At 44.1% G+C, this 23,733-nt stretch overlaps 1 protein-coding gene across 4 annotated transcripts in view; it reads right to left on the bottom strand.

The window, feature by feature from the left end:
* Positions 1 to 23,733, bottom strand: part of RUNX2 (RUNX family transcription factor 2) — a 221,333-nt gene that overhangs the window by 89,229 nt on the left and 108,371 nt on the right. For all 4 annotated transcript variants that reach the window (XM_077764854.1, XM_077764855.1, XM_077764856.1 and 1 more), the window contains one exon: positions 22,186 to 22,290. In XM_077764854.1, the coding sequence (XP_077620980.1) occupies positions 22,186 to 22,290 (105 nt within the window). The remainder of the gene's footprint in view (positions 1 to 22,185; positions 22,291 to 23,733) is intronic.

The following is a 23,733-nucleotide window of genomic DNA, read 5'->3' on the forward strand; positions in this document are numbered from 1 at the left end:
TAAATTATCAGCTGGAATCTCTTCTCTTCCTGAGTTCAGTGTGACTCACACTAAGCCATTTTTAAACATGAAATATTCAAGAGCGATGTGTGAGCCTGGGCAAGTCCCTTACTTCTCAAAGCCTTTCCCTCACTTGTAAAACGGTGTCTTCACGTGGTTATTACGAAGTTAAAGGAATAACATAAACTTTGTAAACTAAACAAATGTAGAGTATTTCCTCAAAGGCAGGTCTAAGAATCCTCAGTGAAGGCATGTGGCACCACTCTAGAAGTGGGAACATGGAGAGGGGGCCTCAGAGAGGTGTGGAGAAGGACCACAGAGGCCATTATGGTGCCCAGCACGGCATGCGCTTACACATGGCCATTTCGCATGCTCGATATCCCATGAGCACCTATCAAACAGGACAAAGTGAGAAAACAAAGGAGACAGGAAGAAATGCAAGAAAGAGAATGTACAATTATATTCTGAGGCAGGCAACTAGATCAGGAAATAAATAATCCCATGGGCTAGAATACTCTTAAAGGAACTAGAATAAATTTTATACCGATTTTTACAAACTATTTTCAAAATGTTTATTTTTACCTCACATAAGATTTATCATCTTGAGATCTGGCAACCCCTTCTAATAATTTTAAAAAATGAAATCAGCTTAGAAGATATGAGCAAAATTTTATAAAATAAAAAGGAAGTGTGTGACTACATATGCATACCCACAAATACATTCTCAGGAAAAACACTGGAAGGAAAGGCATCAAAATACTAACTGGGATTATTTTTGGTATTGAATTTCAAGTGACTTTTACTTTCTTCTTTATGCTTTCTGATTATTTCTGAAAGTTTTACAACCAATACTTTTCTTATGTAGTCATTAAATGAAAACAAATGTCCTTGTAAACGAATAAACTGTGGTATATCTAAACAACAGAATATTATTTAGTATTAAGAAATGAGCTCTCGAGCTATGAAAAGACATAGAAGTACCTTAAATGCATGTTATGCAGTGAAAGAAGCCAATCTGGAAAGGCTAGATACTGTAGGATCCCAACTGTATGACATTCTAGAAAAGGTAATATTGTGGAGACATGAAAAGGATATCAGTTTTTAGGGGCTAGGTGGAGGAGGGGTAAACAGGGGGAATACAGAGGATTTGGGCAGTGAAACCACTCAGTATGATACATGTTATTATATCTTTGTCTAAACCCACATGGTATATATAACACCAAGAGTAAACTCTACGGTAAAACAAGGACTTTGGGTAATCATGATGTGTTAATGAATGCAGATTCATTGCCTGTAATGAGAGTACCGCTCTGATGGGAGCTGCTGATGATGGGGAAGCTGTACATGTGTGGGAGCAAGGGATACGGGAGGTATCCATATCTTCCTCCCCAGGATGCTGTTGACCTAAAACTCTTCTTAAAAAGTACATCTTAGGGGCGCATGGGTGGCTCAGTCGGTTAAGCGTCCAATTCTTGATTTCAGCTCAGGTCATGATCTCACAGTTCATGGGATCGAGCCCCACATTGAGCTCTGCACTGATAGCGCCACGGAGCCTGCTTGGATCTCTCTCTTCCTTGCTCTCTGCCCCTCCCCTGTCCCACCCCACTCCCGTCTCTCAAAATAAACATTTTAATAAAAAATTACATCTTAAAAATAAATGTTACTCAAAATGTAAGAAACATGGGTAGCACTGAGCATCACACATGCTTGTGTTACTAGGCCCACAAATGTTACATTTTCACCAAAACAATGTATTTTCCACATAATCTAAACTACCGCAAAAGAAAAGTATGACTACTTCTCTACAGTGGCAGAACACTTATACACAGTGGCATTAAAGATTAACAGGAAAATACAAAATGCACACGGTAGGTAAAAATTCATTTTGTGTGACTAATAATAATTTTGATTTCCCTAAGAAGATGGCTTAGTAAAGGTAAGTAAGAGCCAGAAGAGTCCAAAGTGATATTGCCAATTGCCACATGAGACCCTTTCTACCTGGGTTCCTCACCTGTGCCTCAGTCCTTCCCACTTCCCACTGCACTAAGGACAGAGAAAGAACTACAAATAATATTTGAGACTCTAACTTAGTTTAGATTTGCCTTAACCTCTGATATAAAGTTCCATAAAGTTTCTCCTCAAAATCACTCACAGATATTCAAAGCCTTTGGTATCAAGCAGCAGAAAAAGTATGGACTTAAAGCCAGAAAACAGTGGACTTTGCTATTGCAAAGGACTTGGGTTGCCGAATGCAACTTCTTGAGGCCTCGGTTTCCTCATTTGTAAACGAGGACATCATGGAGACAAAGCATCCAGCACAGAACCTCAGGAACTAACAGATGTTAGTTTTTATGCTCTTCTCACGCTGTGCACACATGCTCTTGAAACTGGAGGAGTTTTGTTACACCCTCCTTAGCTTTGGAAACCCTTCTTTGAATCAAAATGTACCCAGAAGCCCATTCTGTAAAGACAGACAAGTGTCCCCCTGCTCTGGTTGGGGGGAGCGGTGACAGAGTGAGAGAGCTTGCAGGTGCTGGTGAAGAGGTAGATGCGGTGACTGAGGGACAAAGAAGTGGAGAGAACAGAGTGAGGTGACAAACTGAGATAAAGATGGCGGCCATGGAGCTGAGTTCTCAGTGAGGGCACAGAGCAGAGGTGGTGGGGACAGGGGGCTGAAAGCTGTAAGGAGATGTGGCTATGGCCAGAAAGCAGACAACAATAAAGTGTGACTGACTAGTCATACATTTTTATAAGTTGTAAAAATAAAAGGTGGGACCCTGCTCATCTGCCCAACGAATTAAGTCCTCAATGTCCTGATATGTTTAACAGAATACTGAGGACTGAACTGGGCTTTCTTCTCAATTCTGCAGTGTCTCTTCCAAGTTAGCTTCTCAAAGTTACTTCATCAGCACCTAACATTCAGAGGCTCTGACACAGAGCAGGCTCATTGGAAGCATCTGCCCAATTAATGCAGAGAGAGAGAAGACATAATACAGACCTTATGGAAGCTGACTTTTCCTCGTAAGGTTCATTCATTTTATTACCAAAGTCACCGCTGACTTTTCCTCGTAAGGTTCATTCATTTTATTATCAAAGTCACCGAGGACAAAAGGATCTAAGAATCAACATTAGAATTTCATGGAATTGCTTCCAGGTACTTTCTAACTCTGTGGAGGTCTTGGGAGTTAATATCCTAATGTATAAATAAAATCTTTTTTTAAATGGTATTTTAAATAATTTACAAACCATGCGCCTTCCAACGGCCTGGCAACTGAGACCGATAATAAGATAATAGATCAATGTGAGTGTGTTTTCCTGATAGGAGCACTATTAGAAGCCATTCCAAGGACCAGCCAAATGGCGCCAGGGCTAGAGCTGGGAATATGACTCAGCTACGGTTCAGCTTCAGAGGCTCTTTGCAGTAGCAAAAAATAATAAAAAAAGAAAGAAATAAATGTTTCAAAAATTGTTTTCCTCAAAGGACTTTTAGTGCAATTGATTCCAGCCCTGAAAAGAATGAAAGGAGACATTTATAAATTAGCCGGCTTCCACCTAGTCCTTCAAACACAAGGATCTCTCCGTTCCCCATAAAGTCTTTATTTACGGCAATATCTGACTCATCCTGTTGAGCGCCTAGCACAAGGCACACAGCACAAGCGGTAATAACCAGAGGCATCTATCTAGATCATCAGATTTCCTTCCTCTGGTCAGTTTGTGCCACAAATCTCATGCTGCAAAAGCTACATTTCATCTTTCGGTGTCAGATTTTTCCCAATTCAGTTGCAACGTTTTATTTACGTGCATTTCACTTCTCACCAAAGAGAACGCAGTGGTGACTCCACACCACATAAGGGCTTCACCAGAGCTGTGAGTGATGATGGAAAGTCGATCCTTCCTCCGTAAAATGGATGTCTGGTGCTGCTCTAGCCAGTAAAGTTCCTTCCTACTAACCACTATTCGTATATGGCCACTGGGCTACTATGTGACAAATTCACTACCATCAAGCCACATCCCCAGCACCACTCCTAGACAGCCTGGATGAGAGCAAACAGAAAAGGCACCTCTCATCCTTGGGTCTCCCAGCCAGTTGGTTCCACTGCGGAACTGCTGCGCCGGGTCTCACGGTACACGTCCCACTATGATATATATGAGACAGGCAAAAATATGCTCTGTAAATAATAAAGTGGGCATGTGCCCTACATGTTGGTTCATCTATGGTGTCCTAATTTTGGACTCCAAAAACCCCCGCAGCCCCAGCCCCAGCCAACTTCCTTGCTGTGTCTGATCTGTGCCACCAAAGTAGACTTCTAAAAATACCCAGGGGAGTCCACGTGGGAATCCCCCAAGAAGTGACCAAGGCACAGGACCCTCCACTGGCACCCTATCCGAAGCATCCACTTTTGCTCCCCTTAAATCTCAAGACCTTTATGGAAACCTCTGGCCTTCCTGAGTTAACCTTTTAGACATTATCACGGCCATGGGTTCAACCTTCCATAAAGCTCTGGCGGCTGAACGCTCTCACTTGGTGTCTATCACAGTTTCTCTAAAGGAAAGGGAGGTTGGTTAACTTTTTAAGCTTTTATTTATTTATTTCTGAGAGAAAGTGTGAGGGGGGAGGGGCAGAGAAAGAGGGAGGGAGAGAAACCCAAGCAGGCTCCGGCTTTCAGCACAGAGCTGGATGTGGGGCTTGAATCCACAAACTGTGAAATGACCAGAGCCAAAACCAAGAGCTGAATGCTTAACTGACTGAGGCACCCAGGCGCCCCAAGAAAAGTTGGTTTTTAGGTCTTAAGTAAAGGCCTCAAGGAAGAAAGTAGCTCAGGAAAGAACAGACAACTAAACCATCTTAGGGGCACACTGATGGGTCTTGTGTTGCTTTATTTTTTTTATTTTTATTTTTTTAAAATGGTTTATTTATTTCCAGGAGAGAGAGAGAGACAGTGTGAGCAGGGGAGGGTCAGAGAGAGGGGGAGTCACAGACTCTGAAACAGGCTCCAGGCTCTGAGCTGGCAGTCAGCACAGAGCCCGACGCGGGGCTCGAACCCACGAACCGCGAGATCATGACCTAAGCGAAAGTCGGACGCTTAACCGACTAAGCCACCCAGGCGCCCCAGGTCTTGTGTTGCTTTAGATGATGTTTCATAGCTTAGTCCTCAAGGACACACAGCCAGCCTTGGGTCACAGTACTTAAAGGTATATAGACAATAAGGAATAAATCCTTTCCACTGTCCACATACGTGTAATGAGAGACATTTCCTGCAACGAAGTATTCAGAAGAGGGCTCCTTTTCATAATAGGAGTAAACTACACCTCTTCTCACTTGCTCTTCCTTCCCACTATCAATCTCCAGACCTCAAGAGCAGAAAAGGAGCCACTAATGCCCTCAAGGTTGACTTCTGCTACGGAAAAGCCAGCTGTTGTAGTTTTTAAGAATCCTTAGACGGGGTCGTGACCACAAATTATCTGAGGGTAGGGGAGACCCAAATGTAGAAATCACGAAAATCAATAAATAATGTCCCAAACTTCCATGGCCACAAGGAAAATATCACAGACCAGAAAGAAAGGAGGCCAGTAAAAGGAAGTGGGTTGTGACTTCTGACCCAATGGCAGGTTGCAGGTGGCTCTCCAACGGTGACAATTATTTGGACAGGTAAAGTGTAGTGGTGAAAGGGGCTAAGTGTGCTTACCGAATTAAGGAGCCTAAGTTATTTTGGAAGGAAAGAAAAATATGTTTTCTCAGTATTTTTCCTTTCCCCTAGCTTAGTGCCACACCCACTTAGCCTTCTTCCCACTTGGGTCACCTGTTTCAAAGTCTGCTTCTTTAGTGTCTTTGATTATTTTTTTTTCCTTTAGAGAAAATTATATCCACTTAGTTCAAAACAAAGGACTCATCTGAGAACACTACATATGTGTTCTTTGTTTTTCATAGTTTCATCAGAGAGCTATCATGAGTGCTTAGAGCAAACCATCTGCAGGTGTGCTAATTTAGTCTTACAAAAGTCACTCAGACAGGTATTATAAGCAAAAGAGGATTTGAGAATAAATCTAAAACTAAAACTCTGCCGCTTGGCTTCGCCAAGAGAGAGGCTAACCCAGGAAATGAGGCTCTCTGCTTCCCTGAGTTCCAGCTCCAAAGCGGACAGGGATGGCATATTCAGTAAGTCTTTATGAAAGCTTTGCCACTGTTTGGCCAACTTTTTTAAATTTTTTGACTGTTTTATTTATATTTGAGAGAAAGAGACAGAGCACGAGCAGGGAGGGGGAGAGAGAGAGGGAGACACAGAATCTGAAGCAAGCTCCAGGCTCTGAGCTGTCAGCACAGAGCCTGATGCGGGGCTCGAACCCACTAACCATGAGATCACGATCTGAGCTGAAATCAGATGCTTAACCAACTGAGCCACCCAGGTGCCCCTCTGCCAGCTTTTAAATGCAGGCAGATTTCTGTTTTCAGAGATAAATCCAGCCTATTTCCTCTCTTCCTCCTTCTCTGTGCCAATCCTTTCCTTGAGGGTGACTTTTGGAAGGCAGCTCCTCAAGCTCCAGGTTACGTGAACTGTGGTGTCACCTGGAAGTGCTTTTAATTTCTCCCAGTCGGAAGGGAATGGAGAAAAAAAAAATGAATCAACTTCATAAAACCCCGCTTTCTGATGTGGCATATACAAGTCAAACACACCTGAGTTTTTCCAGTAATGAAACCTCACTCCATCCCATCTTCTCACTAGTGCTTCTGTTCTGATTATCAAGAACCATTTTTTTGATCATGCGGCAGATCTGTTCCTCTTTTTGGCCACATTTTTCTCAATTAAAGATGCTAATGGCCATTGAAGCAAGACAAATTACCCTCATCATTTGTGTCCACCAACCTCTGCAACTCTGAGCCTCAGAATTCTAATGGGAAACAGGAATCATGCCTTTGATTTTATAAAGCAGGAAGGTGGTGCTCTGTGCCTCTTCATAAAAACACACACACACACACACACACACACACACACACACACACAAAATCGCTAGGATAGAAGGGAGATGAATGCAAAGCCCACTAGTCAAACCCTCAGTCTTCAGCAACCCATCCTTTTAACAATTCTTACAGTCCAGGAGTTCTTCTTTAAATCTAACCTAAATCTATCATGCTTCAGTTAAAACCTGTTCTTTCTCTGACAGTGCCAGAAATGAAACAGCTGGTCACCATACACGGCTTAATAACTCCTCATAATTTTGAAGTCTATTATTAAGTCATTTTTCAGCCTCCTCTTCTTGAAGCTAAATAATCCCACGTCTTTCAACTTATCCTTATAGGTTCAATTTTACAACCCTTTAATCATCATCAATGCTCTGCGCTAAACATTCTGAAGTTTTCCGTGTTGCTCTTATGTTTTGAAACCCAGCTCACCTTTGGAATTGGCTTCTCGTTGTCCATGAAAGCCTCAAGACTCTCCTTAAATAGGTGATCTCCTGCTCTGTTCGGGTTATTTTGGGTACAGACCTTCTCCTAGGGCTCCTTTTATGAGAAAAACATGGTCTTGGGGACCTGGTATTCTTACTGCTCACCCACCGCACAGGAGAAATTCCCTCCACCTACTCCCACTCAGTCCTCACCACACACAGCACTTTCCCTAAATAATCCTATTATAAAATGACTATCTAGCTGATCTGATCTGATCGACTTATGTAAACCAAGTTATTAACCAAAAAGGTCTCAAAATGTGTTCTCCACTGCAGACATCTCGGAATGTTCTGTCCTCAAAGCCTTAACTCAGAGAAGAATCTCAGGGACCTTGGCAAGGAATCTCATGAGAGAGGTTTAGGGCCCATGGGGGTGGATGTGGAGAATCCTTCTGTGCTCCTCAAATGATGCCATAGCGACTCTTGGGTAGAATTATAAAACAGGTGACTCTGAGGTACGTGATTCTGGTCACCTCTTTCTGCCACCCTTTTCCTAACCAGGCAGGCATTCTCCCGGTGCCCTCTCCTCTACCAAAGTTAGACATTAGAGGGGCGCCTGGGTGGCTCAGTCGGTTGAGCGTCCGACTTCGGCTCAGGTCATGATCTCACAGTTCGTGGGTTCAAGCCCCGCGTCGGGCTCTGTGCTGACAGCTAGCTCAGACCCTGGAGCCTGTTTCTGATTCTGTGTCTCCCTCTCTCTCTGACCCTCCCCTGCTCATGCTGTCTCTCTCTCTCTCTCTCTCTCAGAAATAAAACATTAAAAAAAATTTTTTTTAAAGTCAGACATTAGATTCAGACACTGATCATGATCGATGTAGCCTCGACCTTGAAGCCTTTTCTCTTCCCTTCCTAGAGCTAGCTTCTTCTTACCCTGCAAGTCTGGGCTCTGTCTCCTCAAAGAGGCCTTCGCTGCACACTCTAGGAGGGGTTCCTTTCTGTCTCCTGATGCCCCGTTATTCCTTACAGCTACATCAGTTCCCTTGATGGTACTTCTCACAACTGACAATTGGATATGGTTCTACACAAATGTTCCTTTACTCCATTCTTGTCCGTCTTTCCCTTGGAACACAGGCCCCTCAGAGGCAGGGGCCGTATCTGCTTTGCTTTGTGTGCCTGGCACCTAGCTAATGGCACCCACTCAAAAACAATTTTTGAACGAATCATTGCCCCCACTACCAGAAATATTTGCATTTTAAAGCGTATCTCTAATTGTCATTAGAAAGGGGTTCTGTTAGCTATTATAAAGGGGCCAGGTATTCTTAGTGGCAGGCTGGGGTAGTGGGAGGAAGGGGTAGGGGTTCCCTTCAGACCCACCCAGCCTTAATCATTCAGGCAAGGCCAGCCCACCCCGTCCAGAGTCAGCAGCTTCCTCTTCCAAGAGGTTCACTGGAAACTGCTGTCCGTTCCACTGCCCTGCCCCTGCTCCTTAAAGCCATCAATCTCCTGTCCAGTTTTCTTCTCTCCTCTCAGCTTCCACACAGCCAGGCCCCTCACAGCGTTCCATTGCTGTCCTGATGCTACCTCCTGGCTGCCATCACCGTCACCAAAGTACCGGCGTTACCACGGAAAAATCTTCATGTGATTACATATCAAAACACCAGCAGCGTGTCATCTTTGAAGACAGGATTATGGACGCATTAATTTTCTTTTCTTAATTAATCTTTATTTTCTACCTTTTCTACCACATATTTGCCCACATTTTCTTCTCATGCACCCTTCTGAGAGTTAACTTTTTGTGGGAGAGCTAACTGTATTTCACTGGTCCTCAAAGTGAGATTCCACCGAGGGTTAGCCCACACGCCTTGTTTTCATCTCACAAAAGTCAGTGTTTTCAGCTCAGTTAAACTTCTGTCTGAGTGAATTCAGGACTCATTCAAAGGGCACCTGGCTGGTTCAGTTGTTTAGGCGTCCAACTTCAGCTCAGGTCATGATCTCATGGTTCATGGGTTTGAGCCCCACATCGGGTTCTGTGCTAACAGCTCAGAGCCTGGAGCCCGTTTCAGATTCTGTGTCTCCCTCTCTCTTTGACCCTCCCCCACTCATGCTCTGTCTCTCTCTGTCTCAAAAATAAATAAAACAAAAAAATTTTTTAAAAAGAAAATAAAAGACTCATTCAAAAAACACACATGCACGTGCACATGTGCCCATGCATGTGCAAGCACACACACACTTATGCCTTCTGTGTGTGAGGCCTTATACCTTGTGACTTATTTACTACACAGCAATGCTACTGCATCATGAGGCTTCCTTCTTAAGTAACACGACTTCGTAACATCAACCAAGAAAACTCTAGGCTAGACACCAGGAGCTTCCACAAATGCAATGACAAAGCACGGGGGACTCTTGGTAGAGAATAACTGAGCAGGAAAAGACCTTGGCTCCTTGCCCACCTCTATAAGTCACCTGCTGACTTGCAGAGTGCCACAGAGCAAATGAGTTTTCAAATGGCCATGCCTTGGTTTACCTACCCGTAAAATGCACAGCACATCCCTCAAAGGGGTGTAAAGAGAATCAGTGAGGTAATGTCTAAGTGTTCGGAACTCCTTGGCAGAAAGGCGCTACATAATTACTATTTGGTATTTAAGTTGCCCTTCATGTGCGCCAAGTACTTTATGATCATTCCTTAGGAGTTACTCCCAATGACTCTGAAGTTGTCTTCATGCCTATTTCTCCTGGAAGGATGAAGAAATTGAACTGGGCAGAAGTGGAAGGATTTGCTGAGGGTCACTAACATGGCGCTGAGGCCTCACAGGAGGAATTTCCAGGTCCTCTGATTCCTTTAACCACAACTGACTCCACATCTTAAACCAAAAACTGCCCCTATAGACAAATTCCCTGTTAAGCTACTCTGAAATCACCCCCATGGTACAAAAAACGTTGTAACTTATTTTTGCAGGGTAGCTCACACATGGTGAGAGGGTGAAACAGAAACCAAATTTCTAGAATTAGTAACCTTGACTTCACAGTCACCCCTCTTTTACACGTCCATGTTTCTCCTCACTTCTTGTAAGTACAACAGCCTATGTGTGGGTACCTTCCTAATCTTCTTGAAGGGCCCATATTTTCCTCCCAATAATTTCTAGGGCCAAACCTAAAGAGGCATAGAGCTCAGGTTAAATCATCCTGAATACTGCCCGCCCAAAACACATGATAGCAGTTCTACCCAAGCTGTCGCTCATGAAAAGCAGCATCAAGAAGGTAAAGGACAGGAAGATGCATGTCGTAGAGAGTGAGAATGCCATCTGGGGGTTAAGAAAAGGCAGAAAGTACCAGCTCGCTTTGGTGTGAGCTGACCTCCTCCTCACCAGCCACTTCCTGCATGACACCATGAGAGGTGCACGCAGCCAACACTTGGCGTCACCCTGCCCACTGTGCCCAGGGAAGGTCTACCCCAGATTATGGTCTCCCAGCTCTCCTCAGGCATGCTCCTCCATCCCCACACAAAGTTTCTTCCATAGTTCATTTACTGTATAAAAGAAGCCATCTTTTGGTTTGGAGTCCCACAGTCTCATAAAATGACAGGAAGTGTGTGGACAACATCTAAAAACCACTGCTCTGGTTTTTCAATGAGCAACAGCCGAATGGCCTCTCAGGATCAAATGCAATGACAGAGTTCTTTACCATAAATCTGAATAGAAGGTTCCCAAGCAACTTAGGACCTGCCCAAGCCAAAACGGTGAAGGAAGGGATTTAATTTCCTCTCCCCATATGCCCCTTTTTTTGACTTCTCCCCCCTCCGCTGGAACATTCCCTCCCACCACCTCTCCACCACCGGCCCTGGGCTCTTTCAGGGCTCCCCGGGGTGAGTGGCATGGAGATCCGTTTCCCTTCATCCATCTTCCATGAAAATCTATCTGTACTGTAGTCTATTCCCTAAAATCCAACTCTAACGAGTCTGATAATAATGGCCTGAAAGTCTTAGCACCAAGGAATGGCAGGCACAGCAGTCCCCTCCGCTTATCCACAGTGTCACTTTCTGTGGTTTCAGTCACCCGCAGTCAACCACGGCTCAAACACCGATGAGCCTCAGACAGTGAAGATGGTAGCCTCACACGACGTCCCGATGCCTACATCATTCCCCACTCTCCGTCTCGTCATGTGGGCATTTTGTCATCTCACCTCAACACAAGAAGAGTGAGTGCACTACACTGAGACAGTCTGAGAAGGAGAGGGAGGATGGGATCACATTCACCTAACTTTTATTAGAGTGTCCCGTTATAATTGGTTTATTGATTATTTATTGTTGTCCTTCTCTGACTGTGCCCAGTTTATAAATGAAACTTTATCACAGGTGTGTAGGTACAGGAAAAAAGTTGGTACATATAGGGGTGAGTCCTACCATAGTTTCAGGCATCCACTGGGGATCTTGGGACACATCTCGATAAGGGAAGGCCACCGGAGCATGGCGCTCGGGCACTAAGAACAGACAGACCTTCCGCAGGGTGCCTTGCATCTCACATCGTGTTGGCAGCCAGTGTACACAAATGCTGACGTTTCCAGAAATAAAAAGTAAGAGTTTACCACGAACAGGTTCTCATGAAGGAACTACTAAGGGATCTACATCACAAAAAGGAAACTGAATCCAGAAGAGGAAGAACTGAGGGCCATGAAGGAATGGTGAGCAAATCAATTGGTAAACACATAGGTAAATATAAAAGAAACCATTTAAATACTGATAATGACTAATCCGGGGAATCCAGAACAAGGATAAAAATCTCAGAGAATGAGATCAGAAGAGAGGGAGTGATTGCAGTTTAAAGAAGGCCGGGGGCGCCTGGACAGCTCAGTCGGTGAAGTGTCTGACTCTTGATTTCGTCTCGGGTCATCATCTCATGGTTCGTGAGACTGAGCTCCGCATCAGGCTCTGTACTGACAGCGTGGAGCCTCAACGGGATTCCCTCACTCCCTCTCTCTCTCTGCCCCTCCCCAGCCCGTGCTCCCTCACTCTCAAAATAAGTAAATACACATTTTTTAAAAATAAATAAGGTATGCTAAAGTGCTTACATTATCCAAGAGGTAGACCGAGATCGTGATTAGTTTTATTAAGACAAATACATATGTTAACTACTAAAAGAAAGAAGGAAATTAAATGATAATCTTCAAACCTGTAGAGGAGGAAAGCTGGCACATATCTAGAACAAAACTGAATAAGACATATTCTATAAAGGGGAAATAGCTGCAGAAGGAGGAAATGTGGAAATATAAAATCCCGAAACTCACACCTTAAAATTATAGAATCCTGCATTTGTAATAGTATGCCAGACATGAAAAGCATCAGAAATCCACACTGCTCAGGGCAACCTGCAGCGAATCTGCCACGCTTCAAATCAGCACACCTGAGTCACTGCTTACTTTCTAGTGTCCAGGACTTCATTAGTCACTGCCCCTTTGTCTCCCCAAACCTGCTCCCAATACAGGATTCCAGATTGCTTATATTGACTTACTATGAACGTAAGTCTGAGTTGCCGTTTCCGGAGGTGTTTGGATTTAAGCCTTAGTCCCGAATTTGAATAAGTGCTTTTGTCTATTAGCAGGGAGATTTTAGCCATCAGTACACAGCAGCAGAGAAACTGGGAGCCCTTCCTTTGCTACTAAAGTACTACACCCCACATATAGTCTCCTACTTGAACTGTTGCAGAGGACCTTGAATTAATTTAGATCTAAATGGCTTTTATGTACTCTCAGTTTCCAAAAGTTACTTGAAAAACATGAGCAATTATTTTCCATACCTGCCCAGATAAAAAATCTTTGAGATTTTACATGAAGACTACAGAAGTGCTTTAACTGGCATCACAAATATATCCTACAAACATTCTAGGTAGGGACAAGTAGAACTATAAAGAACAAATAATCTTTTTCCTCTACTATCGTTAAGGGTACCTGATTCTCCTATGGTCCCGTCCTCTTTGAAGAAAATGTTTTAGTATAAGCCAAAACGAAGTAAGGTAGTTCAGTGATCTATCAGGAATTTTCTTTCTTGGGAAGGAAAGTTTACTTTTGATAAATGAATAATCGATCACTCAATATGACCCCAGAATTTGTTTCTCTCTCACGTCCCTAGCACTGTTTTAAGAATGAACGATTTCTGGGGCGCCTGGGTGGCTCAGTCAGTTAAGTGTCCGGCTCTTGATCTCAGCTCAGGTCATGATCTCATGGTTCATGAGTTTGACCCCCGTGTCCGGCTCTGCACTGACAGTGTGGAGCCTGTATGGGATTCTCTCTCTCTGCCCCTCCCCTGCTGTTCTCTCTAAATAAATAAACATGAAAAAATTTAATAAATAAGAATGAATGATTTCTAACTTGCACTAAAATACAAACTCCTGACCCAGTGCACCAAGGATATGTGTGTTTTTAGCAGACCTCTCACTTGAAAACCTGCCATGCTATATTTAGTTAGAAGTAAATATATCAACCAGAGAATATGCATGTGTAAAACGCACTCGTATTGTGAAAGCCACAGCTCCGTGTTAACACAAGTCCCGCAGAATGAGAAAGCACATTCAGAACTGGGAAGCCAGGGAAAAGTGCAGGAGAGGGACAGGAGCATGTTTTAACGGCTGTGATAATTTGCCATGAAAGGATGTTAAGGCCACAGCTCCTTGCTGCAGCATGCCATGTGCTGCTGAATTAAATTACTGCCATGCAGTCTGCTGGCGAAGGAATGTGTAAACAGGCCATATAGCCTTGCATCAGTTCCACAGAATGTTGCACAACACAAAATGCCTCTCGATGTGTCATTTCCTTCTTGGCCATCTTCCCAGCTCCTGACAGTCAGTCAACAACAACAAAAAAAAAGCACTGAAAGAGATTTAAAACTGCTCTTCTCAAGAGCACATTCCACCAACCACCAGACATGACCTCTACCGGCGCTTCTGACCACACCCCCCCCCATCCTTCTTAAAGAAAAGGAACAGTTGTGGGTTGTGTTTTGGATTTTTTTTACCTGTTATTAACATCTTAAGTCAAAGATTTTCAACAAGGCTTTATATACTGGTAACTCAAAGTTTACTATTGATGACCGTCAAATTTCGGCTTATGTTGGCTGACTTGTAAATATCAGAATACTGATATTTACAATGCCCTGTAACTTCCATTCCTGGAGCAAACTTCAGATACAGTGAAGAACCAGGAAAAGTCTGCAAAGAGAGAAGTTACCAGCTTTTCTACTCATGCTTTGTGCTAAGGACTAAAATCCAGGCCTGTAGCATTAGGTGTATGGTTCAAGACCTATCAAGATTTTTCTCACATCATCTTTGCAGACAGAAAGAACGTGAATGCAAGAAGATCCAACAGCCTTAAAGTTCTTCTGCTGTCCCTCCATCCTCCACATTTTACATGTGACCTTCCACATATGACCAACCTCTAAATAAGCAGCCGCCGTATGTTCATGAGCAGAGGGCATGGGCCAACCACCATGAAAAGATCATTCACCCATTTTGTGGGACAAAAAGAGGAGGGGAGGTTGAAGGCGAGCCACCACTGAAATCAACTGGAATGAGGAAGAAGTCAAGCCCTCCATTCTCTCCACCTTTCATGGGGCTGGAAGGCAGGCCCAGGAGGAACAGAACCAGAGCTGACCTTGGCCCAGACTACCCTATATTATTTAAGTCTGTTCCCTTAGGTCCATAAGGTAAAATTTCTGCCACTGGAAGTGCCTTAAGAACACGGAATAATAGGGCCTCTGGGTGGCTCAGTCTGTTAAGTGTCTGACTTCGGCTCAGTCATGATATCACAGTTCATGGGTTCGAGCCCCACATCAGGCTCTGTGCTGACAGCTCAGAGCCTGGAGCCTGCTTCAGATTCTGTCTCTCCCTCTCTCTCTCTGCCCCTCCCCCACTTGTACTCTGTCTCTGTCTCTCTCTCTCTCAAAAAACAAATAAACATTGAGGCACCTGGGTGGCTCAGTCGGTTAAGTGTCTGACTCCAGCTCAGGTCATGATCTCACGATTCATGGGTTTGAGCCCCGCATCAGCCTCTGTGCTGACAGCTTGGAGCCTGGATGGAGCCTGCTTCAGATTCTGTGTCTCCTCTTTCTGCCCCTCCCCTGCTCACACTCTGTGTCTCTCTCTCAAAAATAAATGTTAAAAAAATTTTTAAATAAATAAACATTAAAATACTTTTTAAAAAGCACAGAATAATAGAATGATCTCTGAAGAACTATAAATTTGTGATGCACGGGTGAGAACGTGCAAGCAGGAAAGAAACCAATTTGGCCGATGACCTAAGCTTGCCACACTGAGTGAGCTGGGGTGCTGAGGCTGTCCGAGAAGCCCAAACATCACCCTCTCCCTCACCGAAGTGCCAGCCCCCCTCAGGTCAAAATGCAGCCACGCAGGGCAGCGTGGCAGGAAAGGAGTATGAGCAATGGGAAAGAAGATGCAGGGCTCCCTCCTTCTCCCACCAGGTCCGGACAGGCAGCTAGCTGGTCAGCAGTGAACAGTAATGTCCCAGCAAATGAGGGCTTTGGTCTCCCCTTAACGAGTAACTGGGATTTACTTTCCTAGGGCACACCACGCAAAAACACTCAGACACCCACTCGCGTGTGGTAGCTTGTACAGTCTGCAGATGTGCTGGCCAAGTGGGAACTTCAGCACTGGGATACAAAGCATACAACCTCCAGGCTCATCCACTTGAGGATTCATAAAATACCTCTGCTACAGACCTGCCATGTTGCCGGGCAAAGCAAATAACCTCTTTATGTCCAAACATCAAATGTTCTTTTCTTATACGCGTATTGATCTGGTGCAGCTTGATTTGACCTGCTAATACCGAGCACCCCGAGGTAACACTCACCTTTCACTCATTTGCTAATTACTAAATATCTTCAATTCAGAAGGAAGCTACTATAATTAAAACTTGGGAGTCACTGCGAAGAGCCTTTTAAAAAAAGAAAACAGGGTGGGCGGGAAAGTAGGGTGAAGCCTTTGTGATTTTGAGGGTGGGGTTCTCGAATGTACCTTAGCAGCAAAGAAGGCCCCTGGGATTGTGAATTAATATAATTAGAGAGGACTGGCTGGAGACTCAGCTTTCTCCTTAAAAGTCTGATAAGAAGCTGCCACAGTACCTTGGTCATGCCTGACACCCGGCCTCACTTGTCCTGCCCCCTTGAGTGTTGCATACATCCTGTAAACTTTGGACAGAAAACCTTGCAGAACTTAAAAATTTTTTTAATGTTTTTATTTATTTCTGAGAGAGAGAGAGAGAGAGAGAGAGAGAGACAGCGTGAGCAGGGGAGGGTCAGAGAGAGAAGGAGACACAGAATCTGAAGCAGGCTCCAGGCTCTGAGCTGTCAGCACAGAGCCCGACGTGGGGCTTGAACCCATGAACTGTGAGATCATGACCTGAGCCAAAGTTGGACGTTTAACCGACTGAGCCACACTGGTGCCCCGAAAACCTTGTAGAACTTTAAATGCCCCCCCTCTAAATTAAGAAGTCGAGAGAGCATTTTTTTGAGAAGGTGATTCCACAAAAAAATCATTTCTCCTGTTGCAACAATGATATATACATGAAAGCACTTATGGAAGTTGATATTGGTGAGTCAGTGAGCCACTGTCCCCATCATTCAGATCTCTGTGGATGTCGTCCCCTTCAATCTAGGCTGTACCTGGATCTTGCTTCAACCAACAGTACACGGAAGAAGGGACTCCATGTGGGTTGAGCCTTAGGAAAGCCTAAAAGTTCTCACTGTTGTACCTTTGGGTGCCCTGACCTGCCACGTGAGAAGTCAGGCTGTGCTGGAGAGACCACATGGAAAGGCCATGTGGAGGGGAAAGGTGCTAGAACTGCATGGAGAGAGAGAAAGGCCCTGCCCCCACCCCCACACCCATCCAGCCAAGCCCAACCTCCTTGCTATCCCGACGAGGCGGCCGATATAAGAACGAAACCATCACAGATGCTGTAGCACCAGCCACAACCTTCCTGCAGCCACACAAAAGACCCCAAGCAAGACAGCAGAAAACCCATCCAGGTGGACCCCAGGCAGCCCACCGAATCATAAGAAATCATCAACTGGTTGTTGGTTTGAGCCATTCCGTTTGGGGATCTTTGCTATGTAGCAATAGATTACTGAAAGCACGGCAAGAGAATGGAAACGATCCCGACTATGGAAGGTGATTGATTTTTCCCATCCTCTGCACGGCCAACAACACCTTTTCCCCATCAGCCCTCTTCCCTAACCCTGAACCACTTCCACAGCATTGCTAACCAAGCTTTCACCTTCCTGGAGAAAGCCTTTAAATCAGACGGCAGCCAGAACCCCGGGCATACGCAGAACAAAGGATCCTAATAGAAGCTGATGTTTGAAAGAGGTAGGCATCCAGACGCATTACTGCCGCTGCCGCCGCTACGCTGACTTCTCCTGCTGGTGAACATACGGCAGTTGTGCCTCAGAGTTCCCTTGCCAGCAGGAGGTCAAAACGCCTTGCCTAAACACAAGACTTACAAATTTGGGATCTTAAGTATGATGTCATGTCTTAAAACGATAAGCTGGCAAAGAAAACAAATGGCATTCTGCAAAGATGTGCACCGTTTTCATGTTTACGCTACTTAAGATGAAGGTTCTAATAAGTCATCGGCTATGTTCCTTTAAAGGGAAGTTTTATAACCGAGATGAATCACAACTGCAGAAGATCAAAGTTAAAAAACATCAATGATGCCATGGGGTACTTTTTAATCTTGTAATGAGTGATGATCATGTGCTCTTATGAAGTTAGTCCAACTGCCAACGCCAGATGTGTATATTAAGAAAAGAAGTTGTTTGTGATGTGACAGCACTGCTTCAGCTGCCAGAGACAGAAAACATGGAAGGATGAAACCTTTCTGATTTTTGAGTGAAAAGCAAGTCTTGGCAGATGTGCTGATAAGCAGGGCCTGGAAGGGGGGCACCGGTGCCCTGGCGTCCTCTGGAGCTGCTCCTTTGCTGCAAACCGCGTTTCTCATCACTTCTGCAGAGCTGTCCCCGGGCAGCACGAATACCTGCTCAAGGCACCATTTCTAACGCTGATGAGTGTCATTTGCTACGCGCAGAAATTAGTAAAACTGTCTACAAGAAAAAAAAAATAGTATACGAGGGAGCAGAATCTAGATTCTAATCTATTTCCCGGAAGGATATTATAAGCAAATCTCTATAGCAAACTTTTGACACTGAAATAATTTATGTAAAAACGGCTAACGCTTAACGGGCAGTAAATAGATGCCAGTCCCTGTGTTATGTGTTTTACACACATTGCATCATTTAACACCTTTGCAGCAACTGATGAGGAAAATACTGTCATTATTCTCACTTTAACAGATGAGGAGACTAAGGCAAACAGAAGGTAGGTGACTTGCCCACCGCACACAACTAGGAAATGGGGGAGGGGGGATTTCAATCCAGTCAGTCTGACACCAAAGCCTACACCCTTAATCACCATGTTTGGCTGAATAAAGACCCAACCCGTTAACTCAGAACTTGTCTTTGTCCAAAGAGCTGATCTACCAAAAGTAGCCTGTTCAATATATCCCCTGATCTCAGGAAAAAGGAGTAAAACTCCATTAACAGGAATAAATGCTATAAAATCCTTAACTCCATCAAACTATTACAACAATAAAGAGATGTATCCTATTTCTATGACAACCACTACTTAAATAATGATAATTTTGCTGGAGGGAAGGTTAAGACAATTGCATTGACTTTCTTTCTCCTCGGGAAAGCCTTTTTCTAAGGCTCTAGTCTGGTAAGGGTTAATTATATAAGCCATTCTGAAATCTAGAACAAGGGTTGACAAACTGCAACTTGTATGCCAAATCCGACCTACCACCTGTTCTTGTAAATAAAGATTTATTGAAACACAGCCACAACCATTCGTTTACGAAATGGCTAAAGCTGCTTTTAAGCTACAATGCCAGAGTTGAATATTTGTGATAGGAAAGATATGGCCCACAGAGCTGAAATTATCTACTATTTGACACTTCATAGAAAAAGTTTGCCAACCCATATTCTAGACTTTTTTTTCCCCATTTAACATTATATATGCACCAATCAATCAAAATCCTATTATAGTTGAAGAAAATGGAAAATACTGGGCATATCTCACACCTGGGAGTCTCGAATTTAAAGAACAATATTGAGGGGTGCCTGGGTGGCTCAGTGGGTTAAGCATCCAAATTCAGCTGTCTGGCTCTGTGCTGATAGTTCAGAGCCTGGAGCCTGCTTTGGATTCTCCCTCTCTCTCTGCCCCTCCTCTGCTCACATTCTCTCTCTCAAAAATAAATAAACATTAAAAAATAAAGAACAGCATTAAGAACAGTGCTATACACTCAATGCCCAAGATGGCCAAGAGCAGAGCAGAAAAAATAATATAGGATAGAGAGTCAAGGTTATAGGATTAAGATGTTACAGATACCATACCCATCCTTGTATCCAGGCACTGAGGTTGGCAAGCCACCTTGCATGATGTCTAAGAAATGACTTCACACTGTCCCATAATTTCTGGTTCATGAAAAATGTTACTCAGGCTAAGCTAGGGCAGTGGTCTGCCACTCAAGAACTCTATCTGCCACCCCTCCATGCCCCATCAGCAGCACCCAAAGCCTGAACTCAGGTCACATATATACCATCTGCCTCTCTACTCTGAACCCTCCTTGCTTTCAGAGCACTTCTCTGCCTTTACAGGGCAGCAAGCCTATCAGTGAATTAATTCTGCCAAAAACCTCCTGGGGACGGGGCGCCTGGGTGGCTTAGTCGGTTAGGCGTCCGACTTTCGCTTAGGTCATGATCTCGCGGTTGGTGGGTTCGAGCCCCGCGTCGGGCTCTGTGCTGACTGCCAGCTCAGAGCCTGGAGCCTGTTTCAGTCTGTGACTCCCTCTCTCTCTGACCCTCCCCTGCTCACGCTATCTTTCTCTCTCTCTCCTAGAAATAAATAAAAATCTTTAAATAAAAAAAAAAACTCCTGGGGACGAGGGAAGGGTATCCTCCCTTGAAAGAGAAGGGGCTTTCCCGAAGCTACCCCGTTTCCTCACCATTTGTCATCCCTTTCAGAATGGGGCAGCGCCCACCCATCCTTCCCTGTTTCCTCTCCCAACCATTAACCTTTGAACATCAACTCTTGAGTGTAAGGACACACACACAGAGACATGCAGACATACGCTCACATAATAATGGTTTTTCCAAGAACTGAGAAGAGCTGCTGAGATCAGCAGGAAACATCTTTAAAAGATAAGGATTAGCAGTGTTCAATGTTAAAAGACTACTGTCCTGCTTAATGCATGACTGCAACGGCTGTCCCTGCCTTTTGAGGAACTCAAGGGCTAATGAGAGAACCTGTGTCTTCCATCACAAGTCGTCTTCCCCGATTTAGGGCAGTCCAGAAAAGTCAGCCAAAGCACCAAGCCAGACAAGACAGCCCCTGTTCTGCTCTAGTCATCTGCACCGCATAGCCACTGGCCCTTAGGACCAGAGACTTGGGCTACTAGCAGCACGTGTGTGGCAACCCCCTAATAGACCATTTGCAAACCGGACAGAGCCAGCAGCTGACTCGACCTTGTGAACCGAAAAGAAGCAATACACATGAAAGGAGGAGAAAAGAAAAACCTCAAAGACTGGCTTTTGAGGCAGGAAACCTCCCTAACTTCAGACAAGCAGTCAGCCTTTGTGAGAAGAGACAGCGGCAAGAGGAACCGAAGGCACCGTCTGTTCCCGCCGCCAGAAGACATGCTACTTGGGGAGAGGAAAACGTCACCAGCCCTTTTCCCTCAGTTTTAGGGGAAGAGAAGATATGTCACTCTCACTGTCTAGGCAGGTGTATCGTCATATAACAAATACTTCCACCAGCTGCACCTCCATCACAAACCAAATTAAACTCTCTAAACACTATAGCTAGGACTTCAACGTGTTCACTCATCAAAGGCAGAGTTCACTATGTTTCCACTGGCATAGAATTTTTCATGTTGTATAAATCAAATAATCTTTAATCTCTAAATATGTCTCAATGGTTCTGTATCAAGTTTGTTCAAATCAGTTTTGGGGTGGGGGAAAGCCTGTCTCAATTTAGATTTAGGAGGAAAATGCATACTGATTGGCCCAAATGGATTATGGGCACTACCTTAAACGGACACTGGATGAACCTTCTGGACGTCCAGACAGACAAACACCCAAAGGAAGATTTCAACCTGGTTTGACTCTATCTGTTAAAAGAAACTATCTATAACAATTACCAGAACATGACCAAGCAACTGTGTTGTAACAATCAAGCAAGTTATCATTTGCAAATAAATTCTTTGTAATTAAGCAGTGTGCTCTTTATAAAGGGAATTGAGTGGGCGAGCTAAAAAGTTAAAACACATTCTTAGACCATGGGAAACACACGCAAATGCGCAAATGCTTTTTGACTAAGCTCAAGATTCTGCAGTCTGTTGTTTTCCTCCTCAGCTCTCATGGGTCTGTTCTGCCCTGTCTGTTGTGTGCAGTGGGTGAGCAGGGTGCCTTAGCAAGTAGTTACAGTGACTGAGTAAGTGTCCACTCGTGTCCCCAAGCTGTGGAGGCCTTAGCAACTTTGTGGCAAAGTCAAAAGTGTGATTTGATCTTCTATCAACTGTGAAGTTCCACTAACTGTCCCCCGTTAAAAATACACACAGGTAACACAGGGAGCAGACTTGGCAAAGAGACCATTTACGTACAAGTAGCGCTAACTTCTTTGGGATAAATTCCTCCTAGGGGTCTCCACACACCCTGTTACCATCTCCAATAGGAAGGCAAGTACTTACTTCTGGGTTCCCGGGGTCCATCCACTGTAACTTTAATAGCTCTGTGATAGGTGGCTACTTGGGGAGGGTTTGTGAAGACAGTTATGGTCAAGGTGAAACTCTTGCCTGCAGATGTAAAGGGGAAAATCCATAGTGAATATAAAAGACAGTACCAATGGTAACAGCAGCACAGATGTCCAAATTGCACGTCGGCATCGCTGAGGGGCTCGCGAAACCAAGTCAAGAGTCAGGGCTCCTTGCTCTGAATTAGAAAGCCTTTGAGGGCCATTGATCACACACGTAGAGTGTGTGGGTCATCATCTCCATCGCAGCTTTATACAAGTGGGCTCCATTTCCCAGAAAACAGTGGCAACAGTTGTAATGAAAACAGAGAGTCTGGTCCACTTGAGGAAGATTCTCTTCCTTTCGGCTTTCTCCAACATCAGGAACGCATCCAAACACAGACGATTTTAGAAGTCTTTATTTAGGATTAGGTCATGACCCCATGAGAAAACAATAGTAAATCACTGTTGATTATGTTATTTACTTCACATGGCTTCGGCATTTCATTTGCTTAACTGCACTACAATAAGAAGATGAAAGAGAAAGGTTCTTATGGGAATCATTTTAACAGGAGCCAGTGTCTCCTGTCCTGGCCTTAATGTGCCTGTGGTATGATGATTTCATCATTACTGGAACAAAGTTTTTCTCCTCCCTGCCCACCCCCTTTCCCTAAACACCCATCCTTGCTGTTCAATCTTGAAACAACTCCCTGACAGTGACTTAGGTTATGCTAAATGTATATGACATCTCCCAATATAAATATGAATTTTCACTTTTTAGCAGAGGGTGTGCTTCATCCAAATATTACATCTGATGTTTCAAATTAATGAGCTAGAGGTGATGAATAGAGGTGGGGGGAGGGGGGGTGGGAAAGACAGGGAAAAGCTTGATAGCAGAATCGAATGTTTGCTTTCTCCAGAAGAAGGTACCAGACCCTGCTCCCCGGACTCACTGACAGTTGTAATCAGTTAGATTTGCAACGGTTAGTCATGTCAGATAGTCAAAACTGCAAACTGTTACAAGACAGGAAAAGGTGGGCGTGAAACAGTGACTCAATAAAACCTTCAGCGATCGCAGGCCAAGCATTCATTTGGCCTGCTCCTGTAACAGACCTTGAAGCAGCTCATTTTGTTTTGCTTTGTTTTTTGGGCAGAGACTGTTTTTCCCCTTTACTGAAAGCTTGAGGGTATTAAATCAAAACACAAATCTTGAACAATATGTAGCAATGCAGACTTTAATGCAATCTTTTCAAAGCTTAATATGGAACAGGTTATATACAAGGCTTAATGTAGAACAGGTCATCGGCTGTCAAATCTAGTGAATGGGTTTTCTTTTCAACCCAGACCATGTAAGCTCCTAAAATATGTTTAAGACACACATCATTTGTTACTCAGTATATATAGTTTTAAGTCTCTTTGGCTATGCTTTTCCATGGCCAATATTAAAAAAAAAAAAAAGGAAAGAGAAAACAGAAGTGGGGAAGAGGACAGACAGTGAAAGATGAAT

Source organism: Crocuta crocuta, unplaced genomic scaffold (assembly GCF_008692635.1).
Source record: "Crocuta crocuta isolate KB4526 unplaced genomic scaffold, BGI_CrCroc_1.0 scaffold44, whole genome shotgun sequence".
NCBI lineage: Eukaryota > Metazoa > Chordata > Mammalia > Carnivora > Hyaenidae > Crocuta > Crocuta crocuta.